At 42.3% G+C, this 20,217-nt stretch overlaps 2 protein-coding genes and 1 long non-coding RNA gene across 4 annotated transcripts in view; 2 read left to right on the top strand and 1 right to left on the bottom strand.

Annotated features, from left to right (window-relative positions):
* The first annotated feature begins 631 nt into the window (after positions 1–631).
* LOC116504719 lies at positions 632–1,991 on the top strand. Its single transcript, XR_004254842.1, has 2 exons — positions 632–1,296; positions 1,529–1,991. It is a non-coding gene; the product is annotated as an uncharacterized LOC116504719 (long non-coding RNA).
* Positions 1,584–8,045, bottom strand: RND1 (Rho family GTPase 1). Its single transcript, XM_032211921.1, has 5 exons — positions 7,845–8,045; positions 6,914–7,001; positions 5,067–5,176; positions 4,052–4,186; positions 1,584–2,485 (listed from the first exon to the last, which is right to left on the bottom strand). Exons 1-5 carry the CDS (start codon positions 7,962–7,964, stop codon positions 2,237–2,239), a joined length of 702 nt encoding a protein of 233 aa, XP_032067812.1. The 5' UTR covers positions 7,965–8,045; the 3' UTR covers positions 1,584–2,236.
* Positions 8,046–8,422: 377 nt separating this feature from the next.
* The window catches only part of CCDC65 (coiled-coil domain containing 65), a 42,671-nt gene continuing 30,876 nt past the window's right edge, over positions 8,423–20,217 (top strand). Inside the window, exon 1 of one of the 2 annotated variants that reach the window (XM_032211513.1) lies at positions 8,423–8,616. The gene's annotated coding sequence lies outside the window, so the exon portion shown is untranslated. Of the gene's footprint in view, positions 8,626–20,217 lie in introns of both variants that reach the window. The other variant, XM_032211512.1, reaches the window with a different exon arrangement.

Genomic DNA, 20,217 nt, shown 5'->3' with positions numbered 1-20,217 from the left:
ACCGATTTGGCCAACAGACTTTGAACCGACTATGATGAAGAAATGTGTAACATCTTTGTGAAAAGGACCTCATTAAATGTAAAGTTAAATAAACCAACACCACCGCTCTGTGCGACGCATTCATATGTACCCTTTTCAGTCTGCGGCTATGTTGCAAAACATTTCTAACAGTTAATGAAGTTTAACCATTGGCAGATGAGCATCAGGTATCAACAACTGCTTGAAACAAAATCATTTATAAGAATCTATTAGAAAAAAAAAAAAGACCTGGTCCCACATCCAAATAAGTAACCATTTATAGATCATCTCGCCAAGGAGAACTACAGGTAGTCCTCAGCTTACAACAGTTCATTTAGTGACCGTTCAACGTTACAACAGCACTGAAAGAGTGACTGATGGACCTTTTTCACACTTAATGACCATTGCAGCATCCTCATGATCATGTGATCAAAGCTCAGACTCTTGGCAATTGACTCACATTTATGACGGCTGCATTGTCCTGAAGAAATGTGATCGCTTTTTGCCACCTTCTGACAAGCCAAATCAATGGGATCAAAGGCCGGATTCATTTAACAACCTTGTTACTAATTTATAACAATTGCAATGATTCACTTAACAACTGTGGCAAGAAATGGGGCAAAACTCACTTAACAAATGTCTCCTTGAACAACATAAATTTTGGGTTCAATTGTGGCCTGTACTTGTCATACGAGAGGATAAGCCCTCTTCCATGATAAACATTCACCAACATAGGATTGTCTTGGGGAAATGCAGGGAGGACTGCTAGGTATGCTTTGAACAAAATAAAATCCAAATATAGAATTACTAGATAGGCTGCTATGATAGAACCAAATGATTTCTCCTACTCATGTTGTTGTATCAATCTGACATTTTAAAGTCTTCAGATTCCATGGGGCCCTTAGCACTCACAGGATAACTGCAACCAGGAACATAGTTCAGATGCTACTGGATAGAGGTTTAGTTTGTCCATTAAAACCAGGCCACAATTAGGCCACAAGAGCTACTGGGGCAGTTTATGATCACCATACAGAAATGAGAGTGGTTTAAAGATCTCTATTTAAAGTCAGGGTCCTTCAGCATAGCAGTGTTTGCAGAATAGATCTCCAAATTAAAAACATAGCAAAATCCTGCCCTGGGATACAAATCTGAAATAAAATATTTTATGTTTCAGGAACAAAACAAAGCAGCCTCCCAAAAGCTATTGATTCCAACTGCCAGCAACCTTCCCTGTTGGCCAAAGAGACTGGGATCAGTGGGAGTTGAAATTTAAAACCCGTATGTATTGCCTATCCCAGATCCAGCTGATTTCTTCTTTACTTTGATTGACTAAAGCCATATCAGGTAGCTTCCAGAGTTCCTTGCTAGAATCATATGGAAGATTACTGTGGACTTTGACCCACAGCTAGAACAATAGGAACCAACCTCGCCCCCTGCCTTTGGGGATATGGGAAAGGAATCACATTTGAAGTTTTGTAAAACAGATTCTCCTTGTTCCTTCTATCACTAGGAGACAGGAAGAGAGGTGATGGCAAAGAAGAAAGCCCTTGGAATAAGACGGTTAATCGGTATTATATTTTCATTAATAAATAAGTTCTCTTTTAATAACACTGAACATTTCACAGATCTCCCCCCTCCCCGCCCTCCCATATTGCCTTTCTTTCCACACATATACACAAGATCAATAGAAGGTCATTCTCTCCTCCCACCCACCCCAGCTTTATCTCTACGAGGAAGGATGCCTGGGCACCTGTATCCTAGATACAGAGAAGGGTACATGTGTAGGCCCAGAGGGAGAAAGGAGAGATGCTTGCTCTCAGTCCGCATCCAACAGGCAATTGACAAGCAGCAGATGGACGTGATGACCTAGGAGGCCAAAGGAAGATATTAACTGTGCAGTGGCAAGGCAGGATAGTGGTGGTGGTGATTTTTTTTCCAGTTCCTTCAAATATGCGCAATAATCACCAGAGCTGCTACCGTCCATGATGTTGCTGTGCCAAGCCCCAAGCTTTGCACCAATCTTCGTTCGAGCTGTCCAGCCGTATTTTGCTGTTTCCCCCTCCTCCCTGGATAGGAGGAAGAGAGGGAAATTGATCCTTCTGAACTTTCCAGCTCTGGCTTGGAGGAGCCAAGCCATTCCCTGAATCCCACCCTGGAGGGGCCACCTGGAGGCCCAGAGTCTACAGCAGTTCCGTCACCACCCTCTGCGGCCAGCCCTTCACATGACAGAACAACTTTTTGCTTTCTCCTTCTTGAAAGTGGAAGAAATGAGCTCCGATCGGCTGGGGAGACGGAGAAGTCTCTTGGGAAAACTCCGGGCGGGGCTCTTGGGGGCCCCCGGGAGGACAGGCTTGGTGAGACAGAGGGACGCCACTGTCCGGAAGATGCTGTGGACGCTCTTCTCTGATGTGAAGGCGGAGCATTCCAGGTAATTTTCTGCTCCCAACTGCTTGGCTACAGAACAACCCTGGAAAGGAAAGGAGGCATTAGGACTCCCTTTAGGGCTTTTGCCGAACAAACACCAGACTCACGGTAGGATCTTCAGGGGCCATAGAGCAGGGGTGTCAGACTCAAGGCCCAGGGACTGGCTTCAGCCCATGGGGGCGGCCTGGAAACAGCCAAGGACTGGCCCACAGTGCCTCTGCCAGTGAAAATGGCGCTCAGGAGGGCCACGGGTGGTGTTTGCAAACTCCGTTTTCACTGGCAGAGGATTGCAGGAGGCCGTCGCAGCTGAAAATGGAGCTCGGCAGAATGCTTGTTTTCACTGGCAGAGTGCTTGAACAGCTACAGGTTCTTCTGACATGACTGACATCGAGCTGGCAATACCGACCCAGTTGTCCCTCCGTCCCCCACGAAGGTCAAACATAACCTTGATGCAGCCCTGAATGAAATCGAGTTTGACACCCCTGCTGTAGAAGAATAAAGATATGGAGGAATAAGGTGTCCCCCATGAGGACTGGATTATCTATCTTCATCCTTCAGGAACTGACCAAGTAAAATGACCTTTTCCTTTCTATGAAAGAACACTTTTCTCACTCAGTCAGGGGTCTTTTCAAGTTCCTTTCACAAAAAAGAGATCTCCAACACTGATGCAATACAGCTTACAATAGAAATCAGTAATCTCGTGTCCTCCAGGATTTTAGACTACAGTTCTCAGAACAGCAAAAGCACTTAAGTCTTTTTTACTGCTTCATAAAGCTTTATAGCCCTCTCTAGGCAGTTTACAGTAGCAGCAGCATCCCACCCCCAAAGCATTTGGGAACCAGGGACTGGTTCCAGGGAGAAAGGTTTTTCCCTGGACTGGAAGGAGTGGTTTCGCCTGCTGCCTGCATCCTGCTTATGGGGCTTCACTTGTTTGCGCAGCTCAGTTTCTGGCATGTCGTGGCCCAGTATCAATCCATGGACCAGAGGTTGGGGACCCCTTGTTTACAGAATCAGCCTACTGCCCCCAACAATCTGGCTCCTCATTTTACCAACCTCGGATGGAAGTCTGAGTCAACCTTGAGCCAGCCAGTGAGCAGAATTAGCCTGCAATACTGCATTCTAACCACTGCACCACCACGGCTCTTATTTTTCAATTTTCCTTGATTAATCTTAGTATAACTACGGGTCCAAACGATTTAGAGTATACCAGGTTTCTGTCTCTGGCCTAGAATCATCATCACTGGATTAACTTTACGGATTTAGATTTATCTGGCCACACACCTCAAGTACTGTACATGACTTTGATAACAAACAAGATATTTTTGCAGGAATTGGCTGTGATCCAGCAGAGGTTTTATATTCTTATAGAAATAATGCTTCATTGCAGGCATTTCCAGTAACACAGTAATACTTGAAGGTGAAAGATGGCGTTAATCAGCATATGCAAGTCTTAAGTCTAGCATTCCCAATACTATTTTAGTCATCTTGGAAAGGAGGAAAAAAAGGTAAACTAGAACAAGTTTGAAAATGTGGATCCTGCTACTCCAGTAAGGGTCCGTGTTGAAAGAATGGCAATAGATATCCAGACCAGCACCCTGTATTGCCTCACCTGTTCGTAAGAAATTGGGGCTTGCTTTTGGTGAGACAACTCCATCAGGGTGCTGAGATCAGTACGCAGGTCTGTCTTGCATCCTATCAGCAGCACACGGGTATTGTGACAATAGTCCAAGATTTCAGTCTTCCACTGGAAAGAAAAAGTACAGTGAAAGAAATGTTAAAAGTCATTTAATACAAGTCTTTAAAAGCACATCCTGGTAGAGAAACTGCCCTGCTCTGCCATTGCAATGTCCTGCTATCCAGGCCTAGTTTAAAAAAAACAACATTACAAAGCAAAGTAATTAAACAATAGGTGCCACCATTTCCCTTTTTGCCACCATTTCCCTTTTTGCCACAATGAATGCAGGCTTTTAAAAAATATCAAATGTCCCTATGTGAAATGTTAAGGTCCTTTCAAATGTACACAGAAGAAATCACTATAGCTTGATCTCAACAGTTCTAATTCTGAGCAGAGTTCCACTGAATACAATTAGAATAAAATTAGGGAAAGAAACTTATGGAGTGACATTTCTCACAAATGCAGCATATGGTTGAAAGTACCTAGTAGGAAACCCTCAAGAAACTTAGTTGTGCTCTTGATTACAGTGGTGCACTTTAAAAAATAGTGTAGAATTTCCTTCTCAAAATACAATAAGCAGTTCTTCCTAGAATCCCTTTAGAGGCCTATATACAAGTTCCAGAGTATTCAAAACGCTTGCTACAACAATGAAATTTATTTTGTGGCAAAAAAGCAAATTGATGCCATGCAAAATAAGTAATTATATGACCTGTATTTAAAACCACTGTATGTAAATTATGTTTAAAGTAGGGTTTTGAAACTGCAGCTATTTTTTTCTTCTGATCCGCCCTCCTTTTGGCAATGTTAGCTTCTCTCTCCTCAGCACCACAAAGTCACTAATATTTTGTTATAAGGAGAGTCTTTTTTTCCCTTTAAAGAGTAGCATCCTCAAACCTTTAGATCAAGTCAAATCCCAGTAGGCAGGACAATGAGATCACACCTTCCTTACCTTCTTCATTGCACTATCCATGGTCTCAGGGCGACTGACATCAAAACAGAGCAGGACAGCATCTGAGTCACTGTAGCATAGGGGGCGCACATTGTCATAATATGGGGATCCTACGAGAAGCAGTGAGAAAAGCCATGAAGCGACTCAACGCATCCTCTCTTCCCCTTTTTACCAATATCGTTGAGGGAGGAAAAAATTACTTGCTCTAATGCCAGATGATATAACTGCCTAGTGCTAGGATTAGTTGCACTTCCAAGTTTTGTCCTTTTAACACCCCCACCCCCAAAGGAAGAACATGAAAAAGTAACAGGAATCAGAAATCTGCAGGGCTTTGCTTATTCACTCCCATCCTGAATATCCTCAGGAAATAGTTCAACCGTGTTTTACATAAAAAGGGTCATTTCCTCTTTCACACCTGACATGTAAGCAATAACTGAAATGTGAAAAAGGGGTACAGGCTTTTCCATTTACGAGGAGGGTACGCAGCTTGGAGGGAGGAATGAAGTTGCCTAGTAACATCTCTCATTAAACATGGAAAAATGAGTTGTGCGTGTTCCAGGCATGTCATACATGCAGGAACAGAGAATGGACTATGGCAATGTAGTTGGTTGGCTGCAAAGTGAGGGAGGAATAAATAATATACACAGGCTATTCTCTCTTCCCCCCCCCCCCAAGGAACTGCAGCATCCAAAATGTTTCTGCAGCCCAGACACTTCGTGCCTAGAATAGGAATCAGCCCCTGGTTCCCTGCACCAGCACAATCACCATGGCAACAAGGGGATCCAAATAGCCAGGGTCCCCCACTTACAGTCCCCTTCAAAAGAGGGGATGATGCCCATCCCTAGTTGCTAGGAGAACTCTCTACTTGGCACCTCCTCCATCACATATACAATACTTTCAAGAGCCCCCGTATTGTAAAGAGCTGCTTTTCCCTCTTGATCTCTCTTGCAGAATCCACTAAACCCCTCTGCCCTGGGATTCTACCTCCATGTGGGTGAAAAATGGGCAAACCACACAAATACCAACATTCCAAGAGAGAAGAAATGAAGAGATGGAGAAAATAGATGGGAGGGGGTTCAACAGTCTTCACAGGATTTATCACGAGGACTGGGGAAAAAGCAGGTGCAAGCAGCAGGAGGGGCGGGACTGCTGCATTTTTACTTAAAGCCTTGGATACCGGAGCATCTTATTTAAGAAGCTAGAGAAAGTCTCTAGCCCAGGTTCGAAATCACAAAATAGATGTTTAGAGCCACTTCCGTTTAAGAATGTTCTGAGGTGATATTTGGTCACAATGCAAGCCCTAATATCTTACTCTTACCAATCTCTTCTAGTTTTCTGCCATACCCACATACCCCAATATAAATCCTGTAGGTTTATGTTCATTTCTGCATAAAAATGCAAAAACATCTCCTTCCAGTCCAAGACAGCAACACATGCAAAACGCATTATCCTTTCTTTGAGCTAAAAGCTTTGAAATACCTATACATTCTGATTTGCCTCAAAAACTACCTCTAAGCCAGGCCTTGTATTGTTCCTAGTTATGATAAAAAGGACCTTTATGCATTTCTACCTGCAGTATAATCTTCGTGACTTAAAAACTAAACAGATTAAAGTCTTCTGCCTCCCCCTTCCCCCATTAGAAACAGACAAGATCTCCTTCTCATTTCATACACCAGACACTAATCTGTAGCAAAGGCTTTTCAGCATTGATATATCTTGGCCAGCTACTAACTAGGTCCTACACAAGCTAGTTCTTCAGTTACACCATTCCATTGCAGCATAAGGAGAGGATGTCAGTCGTAAGGTCCTGAACAGCAGCCAAGCATAGAAGGAAAGAGGTGCCTTACCAGATGTGTCCCATAGACTAAGCTCCACCCGTTGCTCCTCTGTTTCCAGGCATGCTGTGTAGTTCTCAAAAACAGTGGGCACATAGGTCTAGAAATAAAGGGAAGATAAGAGTCACCTGGTGGACACACAATCGTTATGTTGCATGTGTGTTTTTTGGGAAAACAAGGTGGCTTTAGCCAAAATGGCTTACCTAGCTCCAAAAGGGAATGTACAAAAGCAGAAATGGAGATTTGGGAAGGGGGGGGTGTCAGCTCCTGCGCAGGACTTGCACACAGCTCGAAATCGTAATTACCACCAAGCAAACAGCAGAGGTGATCAATGAATGTTTCTGCAACTCAAGCCCCTTGCAAGAGGGAGGGGAAATAACGACAGACTGCAAAACCGATGAAACAACCGCCCCGAAGCAACAGGGACCCTTCGCGCGCAAAGTACCCCAGGAAAAGCTACAAGGGGCGCCAAATCTGGGCAGAGGCGGAAACCAATGCTTTGCAAGTGGATCGGGCTTCGGTAAGGCAAGAGTCCCAGAGAAGGGCCGAGGAGCCACGTGAGGCTATTCCATCCACTTCGATCTCCGGGCTGGAAGATAAAGCCGCATGGCAGGCGACTTCTGCTGACTGCAATTCGGCAGTTCGAATCTCACCAGGCTCAAGGTTGACTCAGCCTTCCATCCTTCCGAGGTAGGTAAAATGAGGACCCAGATTGTTGGGGGAATAGGCTAACTCGGTAAACCGCTTAGAGAGGGCTGTAAGAGCACTGTGAAGCGGTGTGTAAGTCCAAGTACTATTGCTATTCCGCTTGAGGACCACATCCAATCATCGGCGAAGAGGGGCAAAAGAGAGCCCGGATGCCAAAGGGAAGCACAAGAGAACTCTTTTCGCTCTCCCGCAATCGCAGAGGAAGCCCCCCACTCCCCACGGCTGGTCCTCTTACCTCCGGGTAGCAGTCTTTGGCCAGCACCTGAAGCATGGCCGTCTTGCCGCAATGTACATCCCCCACCAGAACCAACTTGCACCGGGCCACTACTGGCTGAGGAGTCCTTCTCTCCCTCATGGCGATGGTTAAACGGAGCGGGCGGTGGCAGCAGTTACCAAACCAGCCTTCGCGACTTGCAGCAAAATCCCAGCAGTCCCACCCGGCGGCTAAATTAATACGCGGGCGGGGCAGAGAGCCCTGATAGGGAATGTGGGTAGCCAATGAAACATACAGTTGGGCGCCGATCAGCCAATCAGAAGAAGCTGGCCCAATGACCAGCACTTGGAGGGGGAAGCTGAGTCAGTTTTTTTTATTCCCCCCGCCCACCTCCGTTCTTACCTGGTCTGGTCGTCTTTGCCATGTGAGTCAATCATTCAGCCGAGGCGACTTATCACCCACGCTGATAAGGGTTTCCCTATGTTTGTTTTCCTTAAGAGTACGCAACATTACAGCCGTTCCCCCGCCCGTGATAAAATAGGTCGATTCTTTCAATAAAGCAATGAGTGACTAAGACTTCTTCCCGCACCCTCCTCCGCTGGCCGCGCCAGGAGGAGGAAGGTGCCTTGGCAAACCTTTCAGAAACACCTGGACGGATAACAGTCCCTTAGACGTACCCCTGAGCGTGTTTTCGTGTGACCCATTTCTAAAGAGGGTGCGTGTGGCGGTGGTGGGGAGGTGTTCCACTTTCTGCCAGGTCAAACAGCCTTTCTGATGGTCTGCAGCGCCCCAAGTAAGTAAGGTAAGCGGGAGAACGATCATCCGCCCTGTTTTGGGGGTCACCGGAAGCTCCTGTAAGCATATACCCCCCCCACATACACACACATATGGGCTTTTGACTAGTCAAGACTCTCCTACTCTGTCAAAGTGACTCCAATGTCCCAACTTATTTTGCAAATTAGGCCAGATCTGGCAGCAGATCTCCCAAGTTATTAGGACTGGGAAGGATGACAAGGTACTTTGGGTGGGGGGGAGCAGCTCTTTAGGCATCAGATCTCCTATCCAGAGATCCTCCATAGTTGGAGAACTGTTGGGGGAAGGTAAGTGGGAGGAGGGAAGCTGCTTAGTGCCACCCTCCAGAGTGCAACTGCTTCCTGTTCCAAAGTTTTGGGTGAGGCCATTTTTGACAGATGTCCAGTGAGGAGAACTGAATATATGTTTTATGCCACCCTCTGGAGTGAACTGCTTCCTGTTCCAAAGGTTTGACTGAGGCCATTTTTTTACGTGTCCAGTGAAGAGAGCTGAATATATGTTTCGCTATGTGTTCAATGTTCTTCAACCCAACTGGCACCCCAAATGCATGCTTTTCCTCCATTCTTCCCTTCTCTTGCACACGCTTGCAAGAGAAATAAGGAAATCAGTTCTCCTCTCTCCTTGCAGCTGTTCCCATGGCTGACAGAGAAACAGGGGAGAGAGATGCATTAAAGATCCTTTGGTGCCAGTTCTCTGATCCCATAGAGCAGTGCTTTTCAAATGGGGAATTCTGGGACTTGAAGTTCATACATCTTAAAGTGGCCAAGTTTGGAAAACAGTGCCATAGAGTGATGCTAAGGGGAGTTAGAAAACTGACAGCTGAAGATCAATGCTGGCAGAGAAGGCTTTCTTCATCCCACCTCTCTTCTCAGGTTCATATGAAGAGAACCTGTTCTAAGAGTCCTAAGTTTGTTGGGCCAGTGACTGAGTATTGTTTTTCTTTCAGGGATCCTACATTAGAGGAAATGTGAAGGTATCTATATATGGTTTTCACCCACAAAACCAGCCTGCATGAGTATGTGTGCAGTCATCTGATTCAAATCTGCAGTGGAATCTGCTTGTGGAAAATGTCAGGTGTTCATAAATTCAGAAAGGGGCACATAAAATTTTCAGGTTTTCAGAATGTATTAAATGTTTAGAGAGCTAAGACCGAAAAGAAGGTTTATAAGGGTTAATTATTAAAAAATAACACCATATTCTCATTTAGTGGGTACAATTGGGACATTTAAGTGAAACAGTGGCTGTGGCTTATGATCCTACTTCAGCTTTGCTTTAGAGGCCTGTGGAGATTGTAAACATTAGGAGTGGTCATAAAATTACTTTTTCATCACTGTCATAATTCTGAACTGTTTCTATAGGAGACATTCACTAAAACACAGTTGCTAAATGAGGCACTTGCTAAATGAGGACTACTTGTAATTATCCCAAATCCCACTAATAGTCTATTATGTACTTAAGCCAGCAGTGGCTCTTCAAGTTTACAGTCAGAGGTCTCATGGAGCTTTCCTTAGGCCTAAATTAAGTACTCCATCTCCCCAGTCCACAGAGAACTATACCTGGCTTGTAACATGTTATCCTCATCTCATGCCTCTTCTGCCTGCATTGTCAATCACTCTGTTCCCCTGACTTCTGGAATGAATGACAAAGTCTAACAGGTGTTCCAAACCTTGAGGCTAGCCTTAATTGGTGTCAGAGAAACACTATTTCAGCACTGGAATTGCCAAGAATGATATAAGCTTATCTAACTATGGGGATGGGGAAGAGGGGAAGAAGGGAGTGTTGTGAGGGTGATTGAAAAAAACAAGGTTGCAGGCCATACTGTAGTTTGGCACTAATTCAATTGTAGAATTTCAGATCCTTTTTTATTACACAACTAAGATAACTGAGATCCAATTGGCCTGCAGATCATGTGTTTTAGCATCAAATTGTAGCCTTTTCTCATGTAGTGGAGATCAAATGACATTTTTGCTTTTGTGTTCTTAAGTTTGACAATGTATGTTACTCAATTGCATATTCACAGTTCTCTTGTTTTACTTTCATAATACTCCCATAAGGAAAATTATTGACTGAGAGTTATTGGTTATCTGAAGTACATTATTGAGCATGGAATTTAATTCAGGCCTCTTAAACCTAAATGCATCAGTCAGTTCACTGCAACAAGCAAGTCAAAATCTAAGCAGGCTGTAAAAAAGATGCTTGGATCAAATTCCACTTGTTAGAAACCAAGATATACTGCTTGATTCTTAAAGCTGAATTATAGGCTTAGGTCATGTTGCACAGTGCTGATCTAATCCAGTGATAAACCAGCAGATGTATTATGGCCAGGCAGAATTATTTGAGAATAATATCCCACTTCCAGAGAACTGTATCAAGACACACAGTGGGTGTACTCCTGTCCATGCACACTCTGTCAACAATAAGGGCTATGGGTAAAAGCTGTGCATTTACTAAAGCTAATAACCATGGCTCTCTTTCAGTTCCCAAAATTGGATAGCAAGTAAGTGTGTATCCTGTTTCATTATGAACCATGTAACAGCCTGGCCTGCTTCATCCTCCATGATAATGCTGCTAATGTGTGGAGAATATGAGTTCTTCCACAAATCTGCCATTACCTTCTATATTAGGATGCAGCTGAAGGTCAAATATTTATAAGAGATTTATAAGAGACATGGCTTTGTTACCTAGTTTTAAGCAAAGAGTAGGAGGTACCAAGTCCTCCATTACTTAACATCCTTTGAGGAAGCAAGGTGAAGTAGCAGGCAGTAGCAGTAATAAACAACATGGTTCAATATTAACTTGGTTTCTGGATTTATGACCCTCTGCTAATGCTGAAATTTGAATAGACAGTCCTCAAAACTTCTTCAAATATAGTTTGGATTGATGAGATTTCTGCTAACTGTTTTGGAACACATTTGTTTACTTGGGAACAAACAAAGCAATATAGAGGCAAACAATAGATACAAACTCAAGGTAAACCACTCAAACTCGATTGCACAAATGTGACTTCAGCAACAGAATGGTCAATGCCTGGAATGCTCTACCCAACTCTGTTGTTACATCCTCAAACCCCCATAACTTTAATCTTTAAGAGCCAAGGTGGCGCAGTGGTTAAATGCAGCACTGCAGGCTACTGCTAGATCAGCAGGTCAGCGGTTCAAATCTCACCGGCTCAGGGTTGACTCAGCCTTCCATCCTTCCGAGGTGGGTAAAATGAGGACCCAGATTGTTGGGGGCAATATGCTGACTCTCTGTAAACCACTTAGAGAGACCTGAAAGGCCTATGAAGCGGTATATAAGTCTACTGCTATTACTGCTATTTAATCTTAAACTGTCTGGCGTGGACCTCACCCCTTTCCTAAGAGGTCTGTAGGGGGCCTGCATAAGCGCACCAGCATGCATAACGTCCCTGTCCTTTTGTCCCCATTTATTCATACCTATTTCCTGTGTTCATGTCCATGATTATCTTGCACATGTTTGACAAAATAAATAATTAAATAAATAAAATTGGTTGTATACTGCCAGCAAATCCGTGAGAGAATTCATAGCGGCTGTAGGATAACTCAACTAGCATTTATCTTTCCTTGAGAAGAAATCTATCATGATGTGAACTCCATTTTCTTTTTCTTTTCTTGAGAAATTTTTTTATTGTTTTAGTTAAACAAAACAAAAAACAAAAAAAAATCTTTCGTTATATCTTGTTGAAAGCGTATCGATTGGTTACAAATATATTCCGTGCGTTTCTTCCACAATCCTTACATATGCTTCATTCAAATCAGGTTGTACATTTTAAGTCAAGAAAGAAAAGTTATGTATTTTGCTACCCCTGTACCATAATTCTCATTTAGTTGCCATTGTTTAAACATGTTTTTATCTAGAATCATTTATATTAGAAGAAACAACCACCTACTGGCATTCATTTGCAATTTCAATAGATCTCCACTAACATTGCACCTTTATAACATATACTAAAATTAATTTGGTTAAGTAAGATATCTAAGCATTCCCCCACACCTCATAATACACCTGTATGTATCATTAAATATTGTCCATTAACATTTCATTATTATTGTAGTTAACTAAAGGTTATTTACTGTTTATCTCACCTCTCCATTTTCTAAGCTATTCTAAATTGTTCCAATAACTGGATAAAGGGTTGTCAGTGGGGACATTGTATGCCAGTATAGTTTTCTGCTGACGGCAAGGTAATAGATGCTATTTCAGCTCAGGAGTGGGGAAAGTCTTCTGCTTCAAATCACTGCAGTCTTCTGACTTCCTTCCTAGATGCTGTGTAAGAAAGCCTAACAGCTTGTGATGTCTACTGACATTATCAAAATAATAGGGAAAAGAATACTTGAATACCAGTGCAATGAGGGTAGCAGCTTCAGCCTGGCTCATTCATGGACTGGGGATGAGATAAAGGGAATTTCATGGGGAATGGCAGAGGAAATATGTGGCTTCAGCACAGGTGGGTTTCTACTGGTTTGCACCAGTTCGGGCGGACAGGTAATGGTAATTTGGTCTGGGTGGCAGAACCGGCAACGACCCAGATTGGTCATGCCCCTGAACCAGTTCCCTGGTCGCTGCTGCTGCTGGTGGCATATTTTTTAGTAGTTTTTCATGTTCTTCATGCATGCGCAGAACTATTTATAATGAACTGTGCATGCGTCCGGCGCACACACAAATCAAACCAGTAGCAATGCTGGTAGGAACTTCAGCATGGTTGTGCCATAATTATATGTAAGGGGGAAAGGCATAAAGATTGATATTGGAGGATGGAATTCAGTGAATCTAAATAAGAATCTACTGGCCAACCTCTGCTTTAAAAATATAGAAGTAGTACTTGATTTACAGCCACAATTGAACCCCAAAGTTCTGTTGTTAAGTGAGACATTTGTTAAGGGAGTTTTACCCCCTTTTACAACCTTTCTTGTTAAATGAATCATTGCAATTGTTAAGTTAGTAACATGGTTGTTAAGTGAAATTGGCTTCCCCATTGACTTTGCTTGTCAGAAGGTCGCAAAAGGGGATCACATAATCCCAGGATGCTATGACCATCGTAAATATGAGTCAACTGCCAAGTGCCCGAATTTTGATCATATGAGATACTACAATGGTGTGAAAATAGTCACTTTTTTCAGTGCTGTTATACCTGTACAGAAGAAATAATGCAAAGAGGAATAATTATAATGGCTGCTAAGCACTGGCTGCCAATTGCTTAACATTAGTTTTGTTTTAATGTTATACAGTAGCTTGCTTTTTCTGTTCTCCAAGCAAACAAAATTAGAGATGAATAAAATATAGCAGGGTCGAAGTTTTAAAACAAAATCAAGAAGGGTTTCAAATCTTCATTCAAACATGACCCAGCCACCAAGGTTTGGAGGAAACCTGAAATCTTTAATGTTATATAATAACAAGACAGATTTGGGAGGGTCAGAACATGGTGGAAGGACTCTTCCTGATGGAGACTTTGTCCTCTTTCCTGCTAAAAGTGAGACAGATCCTGGCAACCTCTCCCCCACCCTGACATTTATTCATTTCATCCCCAACCCATATCTTTACAATTCTTCTGGTGTTAAAGCTGTCTTTTCCTCTTTAAGCAGGCAACAACCCATCTAGTTTTAACAAGCGTATGATCCAATGTGTTTCATTGACCATTCTGTTGTTACAAGAGAACGAATGATGTTTGGGGGAGGGAGAACAACCTAGCATGTATTGTATTGGCACATTAAGGGGAGGCAGTTGTATCTCCACATGCCTGCTCAATGTTCTTAAGGGCCAGCCACAGCCTTTCACATTTGCATGGGGGGAATAGTTGGGACTAGTTTGTTCTCATGTTGTTTGCTGCTGAACTTGTTGGGTCTACCCCAGGGATGAAATTCAGCAGATTCTGACAGTTTCTGGAGAACTGGAAATTTTGAGTAGTTTGGAGAACCGGCAAATACCATCTCTGGCTGGCCCCAGAGTGGGGTGGGAATGGATATTTTGCAATATCTTTCCCCCAGGAGTGGGGAGGGAATGGGGATTTTGCAGTATCCTTCCCCAAGCCATGCCCAGAGAACCCGTAGTAAAAAAAAATGAATTTACCCCCAAAATCAATATGGGCAGGATAGGAATTGGCATTGGAACAATATTTTTATGATGATTTCTGATGATTTTATGATAGTTTTCTGTCAGGGCAAAGAATGATGGGGTGGGGGCACATTAACTTGGCAGGGTTAAAGGCTCTTGCCAGTTCAAGAGCAAGAGAATCAATCCCGGTCAGCAAGCCTGACAGGAAATTCCCTGTACTTCTGAAATGATTTGGGAAGTTCCCAAAATAGCTTGTAATGGAAAGTAATGTGGAATTAATAGACTTGTTTTTGCATGCATGCCTAGATCAAGGAAGTGTGAAATCTGCTTTCTATTTTAAGGGTTGATTCACAGCCTGCCCGTAATTAGCCATTTCAGATAATTCACGTCCGTTTGTAGACTTGCTGCAAATACAGTATGTCTGAGAATTGGGATGGGAATTTTAAAAAATCTTGTCCTAAAATATGTATAGGCAGTTGAGCATGTCAAAAATTTATACTTTATGGCAGAAGGGGAAAAAATGAGGCACTGAACTATAAAGATACCTTAAAGATATGAAGATACCCTTAAGAGCCTTGGTGCCACAGTGGTTAGAATGTAGTACTGCAGGCTACTTCTGCTGACTGCCAGCTACCTGCAATTTGGCAGTTTGAATCTCACCAAGCTCCACCAGGCTTCCCATCCTTCTGAGGTTGGTAAAATGAGGACCCAGATTGTTGGGGGCAGTAGGCTGACTCTGTAAACCTTTTAGAGAGGGCTCTAAAGCACTGTGATGCGGTATATACAATATGTGCTACTGCTATTAAATGCCATAGATTATTATAAAGTGCACTTACTTCCTGTTTTAAAACATATTGGCTCCATTTTGAAAGCCAAGAAATGAAACTTGGAATCCTAGTAGTCTTCTTGTAAATGGGATCAACTCTTCCCCAGATTGAACACATCCACAGTGACAGGCACTGGCTTCAGAAGTGGGGCAGTGATTAGAGGTTTTTGGACTTGATTGTTTCCTCAGGTATATCTAAAATAGGCATGAATAGGCCTTTTTTATTGGATAGCTGTATATACTTTTTAACTTCTCTATCTTTAATCTATGATCTATGACTGTATCTTTTAATAAACTAAGAATGCAGTTGGGTGATTACAAGTAATCCTTGACTTATGACCGCAATTGAACCCAGCATTTCTGTTGCTAAGTGAGACATTTGTTAAGCGAGGTTTACCCAATTTTCTTGCCACAATTAGTATCATGGCTTCCCCATTGACTTTGCTTGTCAGAGGGTTGCAAAAGGTGATTACATGACCCTGGAACTCTGCAACCAGTATAAATATGAGTCAGTTGCCAAGTATCTGAATTTTGATCACGTGACCATGGGGATGCTGCAACCGTCATAAGTGTAAAAATAGTCATGTCACTTTTTCAGTGCTGCTGTAACTTCGAAAGGTCACTAAATAAACTTATAAATCAAGGACTACCTGTAATGCCCTGCCTCTACTTAGGTGTATGCAATGCTTGCAACACACTTTAAAAGGGGATAGATAGGGCTTTGATCACCTGATATCCCTGCCGTTTTATAACCAGTGATTGTCACTTCAGATTGCCTTGGGCCTCCCTCAGTTGGTTCAATATATCTATTGTTTTTGTTTAGAATGCTGATTTTTGGCTGCAGGAATATAAACCTAAGTGCATATTTCTTTGATGATTGAACTCTTCCTTAAATATTTGCATAAATAACAATTGGGAACTTCAACACATCATTTTATTCAAACTTCATCACTGATGCAGACATTAATTTTTGCTTTATACATTGGATTTATGCTGGAATTGAACACAGTAGATTGCTCTTTAGGGGTTTATCCAGCTAACCCAGCTATGGTCCTTTTTGAGAAATTCTATTAGTCTTATCCATTGTTCATTTTATCAAGAGTTCAGTTATCAATGATTTGTTTAGTAATAGTGTCCATTGGCTGCTCCAATCTATATAGATGTTAGGTAGGTTCCAAACACAATAAATTAAAAACCATAAAAATGACCTAAATATGATGGTTGCCCAGATACAACTAGGGGTCAAAAGCACACTGAAATAATACTCATGTATTTGCTTTCACGGAGAGTTTGTGACATTCATACATAATTCAAGAGAAATGTTTTTTCTTAGAGCAGAGGCTACCCCTGAAAAGGCCTGTCACCTGCTCCACCATCCATGTGGCTCAGCAGGAGGTGGGACTGAAAATATTGCATTGGACAGGTGGATTCTATTTTGGAGATGGTTGCTTTGTGTATCTCAGTGCTGGACTAATTCTTTATTGTGTTATTTGTATATATTTGTATCTGTTTTTATCTTTTTCTCTATCCATCCTCCATCCATCAGTCCGTCCATCCGTCTGTCTATCATGTCTGTCTGTCTGTCCGTCTCTCTCTCTCTGTCTCTCTCTCCCCCCCCCCCTTGTATCTGTACTTCTGCAAACCCTTTTCAGAAATATCTTGCTTCCTTGCTGTTATATCTGGCCCTGAGTAGGTTTTTCAAATTCATCTATCATTCAGTGACAAAAAATAATTCAGTGTTTTTGGTAACTGACTATCAGTGGTTACTCCCATTCTAGAAAAACAACAACCTTGAAATCCACTAGAATTAGTAATTCTTATCCACCCTCTTTTCTTTCCTTCCTTCCTTTTATCTTACTGGCCCAAATTCAAGTTCTTCACAAGGGTTAAGATAAGAACATCATTGCTTCCAGTAATATTATTGCAGCCACTTTTTTTTAAAAAAAAAGAAAAGAGCAACTACAATATGGCTCCTAGATGTGTTTTTCAATATAGGTTTCCCTGCCAGTTGCTTGGCAAAAATGATCACTGCAACTCCCATTAGTCTCATATGTTTCAATACCAAGGTGCAACAGTGGATTTCTCCTATTAACCCTCTAACTTTGACCTAAACCTGTTCCAATAACTATTTTTAAATGCAATATTTTGATAATGTTGCTTCTTCATCACCCTCAGCCCACAAGAGAGGTATCTTATAGTCTTTTTGCTTGTTCCATGTTTAATATGGTGCTTTCCCTTTCCTGCCTAGACAGATTTTGTTGTAGACCCAATCAAGTACGCTTCATTGATAATGTGGTTGCTTGAATAGATCACAATCGGGATCTGCCCTGCAGCTATTGGACACTTCGTCCCATCCAGTTGATGAATCTTGCCCTCCATTCCCATTTTGACTTTGGCTGCTAGACAATCCAGGCCCCTGTCTTCTGTAAAAGCATCTCTGTCCGTGTAATGTCTGATGCTTTCTGAAGTCCTTAGCAGCTAATAATTCAGATTCCTTATATATGTGGGTCAGTGTTCTTTTGAAAGAATACTGGGTGTTATATACTGACAGCCAAATGGTAGGCTCCACCAAGATCCTCCGATCCAGTGGGAAAATACTCCAAGCTGATTGGCTGAGCTGTTTGAGAGCTCCCTATAAAAGGGCTAGCTGTCAAACGGGCTGGTGCTGGATTTGTAAATAGTTGTCTACTAAAGAGCTGTTGAAGCCTGAGTCTGTCTCAACTATTCACCCGATCTAACACTGGGCCTGTTTTTTAAAATGTTTTTTTGAGCATGCTAATCCTATGTTGCTGACAAGGGAGATCCATCAGTTTGATTAATTTTCTATTAGTTACATTATTTAGTGCTTAATAAACATTGTGTATCTTGGCATACAATTTTCTTAACAATACAAATGCCATTCTTACTCTCCCTCCCTTTTTTCCAACCATTGGTAGAATAAATTCCAAGTTTGATAATATTCTGTCTCTTCTTTCTGTTTAATTTTTGCAGAGTCTAATATTTTTTTAATTATCTCTTCACCTTGGGGTGTTTCTTCACCTTTCCAATATTATATGAAAATAATCCTTGCTGCTATTAAGATATGTAAACTAAATACATACTTCTCTTATCAAGCTTTTCTAATGTCATCCCTAGTAAAAACAGTACAGGTTTAAAATATACATGTTTCCCTATTATCTTTTCTAGCCATCTATGTATTTTTCACCTTTTTTTTTTTTTTTTGCTTTAGCACAAGTCCACCACATATATGCCCATCTTTTGATTATATTTCCAAAATTTTGAATACCGGGCCTGTTTTTTAAAATGTTTTTTGAGAGATCTAATCTTATGTTGCTGAGAAGGGAGATTTAAAGTGGAAGTCAAATTCGGCCAGCTTTGGTTGCTGGTTTTGGTCACCAATGATTGCATTACAGGCTCTTTACGGCCTCTGTTTTGTGTGGCCATAACTTTTAGGGTTAACAGCTCTTAAGCTGTTTTGCTTATTCCACGGGGAATTTCTAGGGGCTAGTGGTCATGGCCACTCCCTGCCTGCTCTGATAATTCTTGGCAGGCATGGTAGAGGATGGAACTTGCTTGTTATCAAACAGCCGCTCCCTCTTTGTCCGGTACTACTCTTCCTTGCCTGTTGACCTGCCTAATGAGTCAGAGGTACAACGGAAGAGTAAGGAATGAAGCAAGGAGAGGTGGTTTTTTTGTGTGAAAGTCATCAAGGCCCATGACCCGACAAATGCGCGCACGACAAAAGCGCGCCGACAAAACCGGAGCGAGAAAACCGTAATGTCAAAATTGCGCCCACAACAGCGCGCCGACAAAACCGCGCCCACAAAAGCATGATTAGGGTTAAGGTAAGGGTTAGGGTTAGGTTCAGGGTTAGGATTAGGGTTAGGGTTATTACCTTGTTTTCGCGTTGTTTGTTGATGGCACGCTTTTGTCGGCGCGCTGTTGTGGGCGTGATTTTGACGGCGCGGTTTTGTCGGCGCGCTTTTGTCATGCGCGCATTTGTCGGTGAACCATCAAGGCCACATACACTTTCATTAAGATTTTGGAAATGAGGAAGCGTGGAAGCTGAACTTGACTGAGTCATGTGGTGCAATACAGGTTACTAGAGGAAAAGCTAACTGATTGGAAAAGAAGGGGGTTAGCAATCTATGAGAAAACATATTCCTAGAAGATGCACTTGTCCTTCATGTAGTAAAAAAGAACGGAGGCTCAGAGAGACCAGCAAATTGAAAGAAGTTGGGTTTTGATTACTTAAATTTTCTGTACTTTGCCCCTGAGCTTCCCTCCCATAATCTGGAGATTTTACTATCGAATACAGGTAGAACTTACTTATTAACTGGTTGCTTAGCGACTATTTAAAGTTACAAGAGACCTCTCCAGAGCTACCGGTACTTACAACCCATTTTGAAAGTACTGACGGCCAGGCCCCTCAACGGTTCTACAATTGAATTTTGGGTGCTTGGCAACCAGCTTGCATTTTACAGTTGTTTGCAGTGTTATATAACAACGATTTTCAACACCTTGTGCAGGTTTCTGGTGTTTACTTCCAGTTTTGGGCAAAAAGTGACCATTGGGGAAAACAGACTTGCTTAATGACCAGTGTGTTCACTTAATGATCACCACAAAAAAGATCATAAATTTGAATGCAGTCACGGGGTGAGCCACTTAGCCAGCACCATGATTTGC

Source organism: Thamnophis elegans, chromosome 2 (assembly GCF_009769535.1).
Source record: "Thamnophis elegans isolate rThaEle1 chromosome 2, rThaEle1.pri, whole genome shotgun sequence".
Classification (NCBI taxonomy): Eukaryota; Metazoa; Chordata; class Lepidosauria; order Squamata; family Colubridae; genus Thamnophis; species Thamnophis elegans.
The sequence above is the reverse complement of the archived record's forward strand: the minus strand, read 5'-3'. Positions and strand labels throughout refer to the sequence as shown.